The sequence below is a fragment of the Protobothrops mucrosquamatus genome, unplaced genomic scaffold, assembly GCF_001527695.2.
Source record: "Protobothrops mucrosquamatus isolate PMUCROS unplaced genomic scaffold, P.Mucros_1.0 scaffold9387, whole genome shotgun sequence".
In the NCBI taxonomy this organism is placed as follows: domain Eukaryota; kingdom Metazoa; phylum Chordata; class Lepidosauria; order Squamata; family Viperidae; genus Protobothrops; species Protobothrops mucrosquamatus.
The window spans coordinates 2919-10690 of NW_015395178.1; the positions used below are offsets into that span (position 1 = coordinate 2919).

At 45.3% G+C, this 7772-nt stretch overlaps 1 protein-coding gene across 1 annotated transcript in view; it reads right to left on the reverse strand.

The window, feature by feature from the left end:
* LOC107300972 (cell adhesion molecule 3-like) overlaps positions 1-7770 on the reverse strand; it is a gene marked incomplete at its 5' end in the record, with an annotated part of 8802 nt that extends 1032 nt beyond the window's left edge. The window contains 6 exons of the mRNA XM_015830251.1: positions 771-896; positions 2772-2941; positions 5170-5260; positions 5503-5673; positions 6405-6542; positions 7680-7770. Coding sequence (XP_015685737.1) covers positions 771-896; positions 2772-2941; positions 5170-5260; positions 5503-5673; positions 6405-6542; positions 7680-7770 — 787 coding nt within the window. The remainder of the gene's footprint in view (positions 1-770; positions 897-2771; positions 2942-5169; positions 5261-5502; positions 5674-6404; positions 6543-7679) is intronic.
* Between the last annotated feature and the right edge of the window lie 2 nt (positions 7771-7772).

The following is a 7772-nucleotide window of genomic DNA, read 5'->3' on the forward strand; positions in this document are numbered from 1 at the left end:
GGAGGGAGAGCGGGAGGAAGGAAGATGATAGAGAAGGAAGGAAGGAAAGGAAGGAAGGAAGGAAGGAAAGAAGGAAAGGAAGGATGGTGATAGAGAAGGAAGGAAAGTGAAAGAGAGAGGAAGAGCGAGAAGAAGTAAGATCATAGACAAGGAAGTAAGGTGAAAGGGAGGGAGGGAAGATGAAAGGAAGGAAGGAAGGATGGAGGAAGAGAGGGAGTGAGGGAAGGGAGGAAAGGGATGGAGAAGAAAATAAAAAGGAAAGAGGAAAAGAGGGAGAAAAGAAGATAGGGAGGGAGGGAGGAGGAGAGAGAGAGAGAGAGAGAGAGAGAGAAAGGGAGGGAGGGAGGGAGGAAGGAAGGAAGGATGAAGAGGGAAAGAGGGATGGAAGAAGACAAATGAGAGTTATTTGCCTCAATTCCTAAGTAAAAAAGACCACACATTTTTGCAAATCTTCCTTCGACAGGCGGATAAAAAGGGAGGAGCATCGGAGGCTCTAAGTTATTCCTGCGTCTTAGGCCAAGCGCCGGAATTTTGACCAGGTGACCAGGGCCGTAAGCGCAAGGACTGGCCCTCCGTGACTCCTGTCAGTGACATTGTAACTTCGGATGGCCGCTAAATGAGTGCCTGTAAGTCCAGGACTTGCTGTCTGCCTCCAATCTGAGCAACAGATGGACCGAGGCCTAACAGCTAAGAGCTGGGGCAGTGGAACTCCAAGACACATGAAGATGGAACGGGAGGGACCGAAGGGACAGGAGGGGGCTGGCCCTTACCTTTGTGCCGAATCAAGTAGTGTCCCAGAACGATGAGGAGGATAAGGAGGAAGAAGATGATGAAGGCTACCACGCCCCCGACAATGGCGTGATAGCTGCTCCTTTGTGGTGTCATGGGACTGGCATCTATCCGGATGGAAGCAGAATGCGAGATTCAGGGGCTAAAGCACAATTCATCATCTCCTCTGCAAAATTACTTAATTGCTCGCTATTTCTGCGTTTCATACCCATGTACCAGAATACCTTCATTTATCTTTAAGATGCTATGATATTATCTCAGCAAGCTGGGATATCTAGGTTAGAGTATCCTGATAAGCCACTCAGAACGTGGTTTGCTTGTTTCAGCTCCCACCTGATGGAAACCTAGCCAACAACTGGCCCAAATTTATCTAGTGAGCTTCAATAGCTAATGGACCCAAGTCTTCTCAGTGCCTTAATCCAGTTTTTCTTGAGTCTGGCAACTTTAAGATACGTGGACTTCAACCTCCAGGATCCCCCAGCCAGCCACGCTCTCTGGGGAATTCTGGGAGTTGAAGTCCTCACATCTTAAAATTGTCAAAGTTGAGAAACACCATCTTAATCCGTAACTACATTTGCTCGTCCACTGTATTTGCTCTTCGTAGCCAGAAATATTGTCATCGCCATAAGTTTGTGCGTTTCTTTGAAAAAACGCACACATCACCACAAAACAAAGGTTACCCAGGGTGCAAATTATTGTAAATAGCAGAGTTGAATCTCTGAATTACACAGAAAATATAGGCTCGACGTGTAAACGGATGGGTAGGCTAAAACGACAACATTGTGATATGCTTGGAAAGCTGCGCAACGACCGTTTGTAGCTCTGTAGTAACTTTACCAAATTAGTTCCCATTGGGAACTAAGGTTGATCAAGAATGACGGCCATTTTCAAGTTCTTGGCCAAGACGAAATGTAAACCAAATACTTTGGGATTTTCTACTTTCATTTCCTGACTCTACAGAGCTAAAATGGATCTTTCAGGGTTTCAATTTAGTTTGTTGTTGCAATAAAAGTTGCTAACCAGGACAAATATGGATATCCCTCCTTTCTTGTACCCACCAGGACCCCTGGTAGGCCAATCTTCGTAAGAAAATTAGGACCTTTATTAGATTGCTCTAGATGAATTTTTAATAACTCTGGTATTGTCTGAAGTTAATTTTTAATGGAGTTTATTTGGGTTAATGACCTTTGCAACCCCAGTGAATTTCTGCCTGTCCCTCTCTTGCGGAAAACTAGGCTGTAGACGTTGCCAATAAGTAAAATAATTTGTCAAGGCTGGCACCTTCCTCACAATTGCCATTTGCACAACAGCCCTTTGAGGTAAATGAAAATAATTGGCATGGGGTGAGGGCGTTTCCTAGGATTAGGGTTAAGGATTAGGGGCTGCCCCAAAGAAGAGGGGGTCAACCTATTCTCCGAAGCACCAGAAAGTGGGACGAGAAGCAACGGATGGAAACTGATCAAGGAGAGAAGCAACCTGGAACTAAGGAGAAACTTCCTGACCGTGAGAACAATTAACCAGTGGAACAACCTGCCTCCAGAAGCGGTGAATGCTCCAACACTGGAAGTTTTCAAGAAGAGACTGGACAGCCATCTGTCTGAAATGGTATAGGGTTTCCTGCCTGAGCAGGGGGTTAGACTAGAAGACCTCCAAGGTCCCTTCCAACTTTATTATTATTATTCATAGGCAGGACAAGAAGCAACGGATGGAAGCTAATCAAGGAGAGAAGCAACCTAGAACTGAGGAGAAACTTCCTGACAGCGAGGACAATTAACCAGTGGAACAACCTGCCTCCAGAAGCGGTGAATGCTCCAACACTGGAAGTTTTTAAGAAGAGACTGGACAGCCATTTGTCCGAAATGGGGATAGGGTCTCCTGCTTGAGCACTGGGTTGGACTAGAAGACCTCCAAGATCCCTTCCCACTCTGCTATTCTGTTAATAAGTCATCTAGGAGGCAGAAGGGCTACAAAACACGTCTTACCGCTGACGGACAGGGTGTATTTCGCAGAAGACCTGCCCACCAGATTGGAAGCATAGCAAATATAAGTCCCACTGTCGCTTTTGTTTAGGTTGGGGAAGCTGAGGATGTCATCTTGAGCATCCAACAAGGCCGTGTCAGCTCCATCCTTCTCCCACCTGTATTCCTGGGGGCTGTAAGGAAAGGAAGAAGAGAGGGACGTCTCAAACGATTTCGAACAGATCCATGGATCAAAGAGAAGGGAAGGTGTTTCTTTTTTTGGCTTTGTTTAGTCCTCGCTTAACAACCACTCATTTTACAATGGTTCGACGTTACCACGGGCATGGAACAAGTGCTTTAGGGCCCGTAAAACGAGGGTCTCCCAACCGTGGCAGTTTTAAGACTGGTGGACTTCAATTCCCAGAATTCCTCAGCCAGCATGGGAATTCTGGGAGTTGAAGTCCACAACTTCGCCTGTCTGTCTGTCTGTCTGTCTGTGGAATTCTGGGAGTTGAAGTCCACTTCACCTGTCTGTCTGTCTGAGAAATTCTGGGAGTTGAAGTCCACAACTTCACCTGTCTGTGGAATTCTGGGAGTTGAAGTCCACAACTTCACCTGTCTGTCTGAGGAATTCTGGGAGTTGAAGTCCACCACTCTTAAAGTTACCAGGGTTGGACACCCCTGCTGTAAAGCACCCCCTGGTGGTCGCAAATGGTTCTGGTGCCCCCTGTGGTCCTGTGACCACATCGTCAGCTGTACAACCGTCACGTTCTGCAGTCACGTGACCACCATTTTGCCAAGGTTTCGCCCATTTTCAGCAGAAAAACACTCATTCAAATGAACGGGCTGCTTAATCACCACGGCGTTCACTTGAACGTCCACCATGAAAAAATACACCAGAAATTCACTTGCAGTCATCCACTGCCTCGACTGATAATGTAATTTTGAGCTCAATTGTGGCTATAAATTGAGGAATATTTGTATTTATCATTTCAATTACTATAGTAACCCTTGGAACCTGTCCCTGAAAAATTAAAAGAAACAATAAGAATAAAAGACTGAAAAATAGCCAGGATTGATTCCAAGGTCTGGCTAAGATTAATTTTTATCTGCATTCCCACTCACTGCCCCCTTTCAAAATATGCTTGCATCTGCTTCTTCGCTTCTAGTTTTATTTTTATTTTATTTTATTTCATTTTTTTTGCTGCTGTAGGACTTTTATTCGATCATAAACCATTTATTATTTTTTGCAGGGTACTGAAAGCACACACACACACACACACACACACACAAATACAGTATGTAGGCAGCTGAAAAATAAAACAGCGCACTTACTGGAAATAGATATACTTATGCTATTTACAGCAAAACACAAGCACAATTCTATAAGAATAAAAAAAAAAAAAAAGCCAAAGGGATACCATTGGTTACAAATTTGACTTCCGGAGGATCTCCAATAAGCTTGTAGTCCTCATGGTTAATGATGTGTTGAAAAAGCTATATATGCTATGCTTGGCTGAAAAGCACTAAAGCCAGAACTGCTTTTCCCAACAACACTTCTTTTTCCAAAGCAGAGAAAATTCAAAAAAGGAAAATAAAAACAATTATGCAAATGTTCCTCATTTTAGTCTCCTTTACGTGGGTTGCCAAATTTCGCTTCTCCTGGGTGTGTGTGTGTGGGAAGGTGCGAACTCAAAATCACAACTGTCTCCCACACAGACCCCACCTGTTTTAAAAAGCAACTTAACTGTCAACATCCAACTTGAGAATCCAAATAAAACTCTGGGTTCAATCCGTTTCCAAAAATCTTAACTGATTATTGAATGCACCGCGTGGTTACATCAAAGCAAAACTAACACTGAGGTTCCAATTCATAGACTTAAAACAATCGTTTTCCCAGCCAAACCCCCAAACGTCTTACTTAGCCCATATAAACAAGTTGAATTTGTTATGGGAACCGTCTGCTTCAAATCCACACCTGTTCTGGTGTCCTTGAATAGGTTTCAGGCTCTCACAGTCTTCAGCTGAATCGAAGAGGTTTCGTTTTTCTATTTAACCCACTTGAAAATAACACCTCCCTCCCTGCCTTCATTTAAAGGCAAGTTGAAATGCAGAGGCCTGTAGCTGAAAAGGTTTCATCCCTGACTTTTTTAAGCCTTCGGGAAGATTTGGGTAGCAGGATTGATTTATTTTCTTACCGCAAAAATTTCACAGAGAGAGCCCCACCGTTAACCCACTCTCAAGGGGATTGGACTAGAAGACCTCCGTGGTCGCTTCCAGCTCTGTTATTCTGTTAAGGGGAGACCCACGATAGATAAATTCTCAGCTCTCGTTTTAAGCTTGGTTTTCTCCAAAGCTGGAAGAAGAGGTCGGATAGAGGCTGGAGAAAAACAGCATTTTTAAGAAAGGACAGGACACTTACATCGGATTCCCTTCTCCTTTGCACTGAAGCACTAAGCTGTCCCCTTCTTGTGGACGCTCCGGTTTGGATTCGATTTTTGCCGTCGGTTTGTCTGCGGAGAAGACGACCAAGGAGAAAAAAAAGAGTTAGCAGTTGATAAGATAGTCGCCCGGTTGTTAAGTGAATCCGGCTTCCCCATTGACTTTGCGCGTCAGAAGGTGGCAAAAGGGGATCCCGTGATCCCGGGATGCTGCAACCGTCATAAATAGGAGTCAGTTGCCAAGCGTCCGGATTTTGATTGCGTGCCCCTGGGGATTTTTGAAACAAGTCACGGGCGTCTCCCGAGTCACATACAGAAGACGGAGAGACGCTGCGAGGCGGATTTCTCAAAGATTTGCAGAGAGGAGTGGTCCACCGTGCACGTCACGTCTGCTCCATCGTCCTCTTTGCCAACCATAATTTCGACTTGACTGCTGACTGTAAAAGTTTTCCCGTTTGCATCTTTGGAGACTTCCAATGACTGGCCTGTTTGGGAGAGAGAGAGAAAAAAAATCACAAAATCACGTATTTTATATATTGGCATGTAATTTGACACTACTTAGAGCAGTGGTTCTCAACCTGTGGGTCGGGACCCCATTTGGGGTCGATCAACCATTTCACGGGGGTCGCCAAGCAAGGCTCTCCGCCATTTTTTTTGTCCATTTTTTTTCCCTTTTCTGGCGGGTGCCTTACCTCCCTTGGGCTGGGCCAGCTGGTGGTCGGCCTGCTCCGTCTCTGCCGCTTGCCGGCTACGCCTCGGCTGCCGCAGGGGGCGGAAGCACGCATGCGCGGCGCTCCCGGGCAGGGAAAGTTCTCGACTTACGACCGGTTGGGTAGTCCTCGACTTACGACTGGTTTAGCCCTCGACTTACGACCGGTTTAGTCCTCGACTTACGACCGGTTTAGTCCTCGACTTACGACCGGTTGGGGTCGCGGCATTAAAAAGGTTGAGAACCACTGACTTAGAGATAATTAACTTGCAGATCATTAACCTGGCCACAGGTTACTGTATGTTAAGGGTCACTGGTTTAATAGGAGCTAAATCTAGAGAGGAAAAGTAGCACCTTGCTTCCATGTTCAAATGCAGTCTACCAGTCAATACAGAACGGTAAAGGTAGGGCTCTCAATTTTACGAAGGCTTCATTAAAACCTTGACTACACCTAGGAAACAAACTGACATCCTTCTTAGGTTTTTGAGTAGCATGCTTGTGGCTTACCTGTCAAGACTCTGTCCCCTTTATTCCATCTAAGCTGAGCAGCTGGCTTACTGCCAGAGGAGGCACACGTCAACAGGGCTACGTCTCCTTCCCTAAGAGGACCTGAGTAACCCGAGATTTGGGGTTTCTGTGGGATTCCTGAAAGAGAAGAGGACAATGAGGACTAGCGACTTAGAGTATCCCGGAGAAGGCGCGCTTTGAAGTGTTTGTTCCCAGAAAGGATAATCCCTTTGAGCTTGGAGTGAAATTGTAGCTTTGGGATGGGATGACACATCTCCCCTGCCTCCTTATTAAATTTTTCATAAGAATAGAATAGAATAGAAATATAGAATAGAATAGAAATACAGAATAGAATAGAATAGAATAGAATAGAATAGAAAATAAAATAGAATATGAACAGAATGGAAAATAGAATAGACAATAGAACAGAACAGAACATGAATATGAATAGAAAATAGAATATAGAATAGAATAGAATAGAATAGAATATGAATAGAATGGAGAATAGAATAGAATAGAATAGAATAGAATAGAATAGAATAGAATAGAATAGAATAGAATTACAGAGTTGGGAGGAACCTTGGAGGTCTTCTAGTCCAACCCCCTGCTCAGGCAGGGAACCCTATGACATTTCAGACAAATAATCTCATGTTTGGCATGTATAAAACAGGGCTTCCATTCCTGGAACATTTCAGTCCCCCCCCCCCAAAAGCATTCTTGTTTTCCTCTGGGAATCTGCAACTCATGTCCCTGTATTCAGGAGCACACAAGTAGTCCTTGACTTACAACTATTCGTTTAGTGACTGTTTGAAGTCACAACGGCACTGAAAAAAGGGACTTGGGACCAGTTTTCACACTCACGATCGCTGCAGCATCCCCACAGTCACGTGAGCAAAACTCAGAGGCTTGGCAACTGGCATGTACTTAGGACAGTTGCAGGGTCCCCTGGTCACATGACCCCCTTTTGCGACTTTCTGACTAGCAAAGTCAACGGGGAAGCCAGCTTCACTTCACAACCGTGTTACTAACTTAACAACGGCATGATTCGCTTAGCAACGGTGGCAAGAAAGGTCGTAAAACGAGGCAAAGGCCACTCAACAACCATCTTGCTTAGCCAAGGTCGTTAAGTCGAGAACTACCTGTATTTCCCAGACAGGAGAGGGCTGGGATTTTTTTCCAGCTGGAGCCCGCCCCGAGAACTTGGAAAGGCTGAAATGTTCAAGGAACAGACCCTCCCGTTTCGGACAGGGCTGGCCACTGACCCCTTCGCCTCACCCAACACGGTGACCATCGCTTTCGCAGTCCGGACGGGCCGGGTGAATATCGTGCAGGTGTATTCTCCCTCGTCGGCCAGCGTGGTGTTGTCAA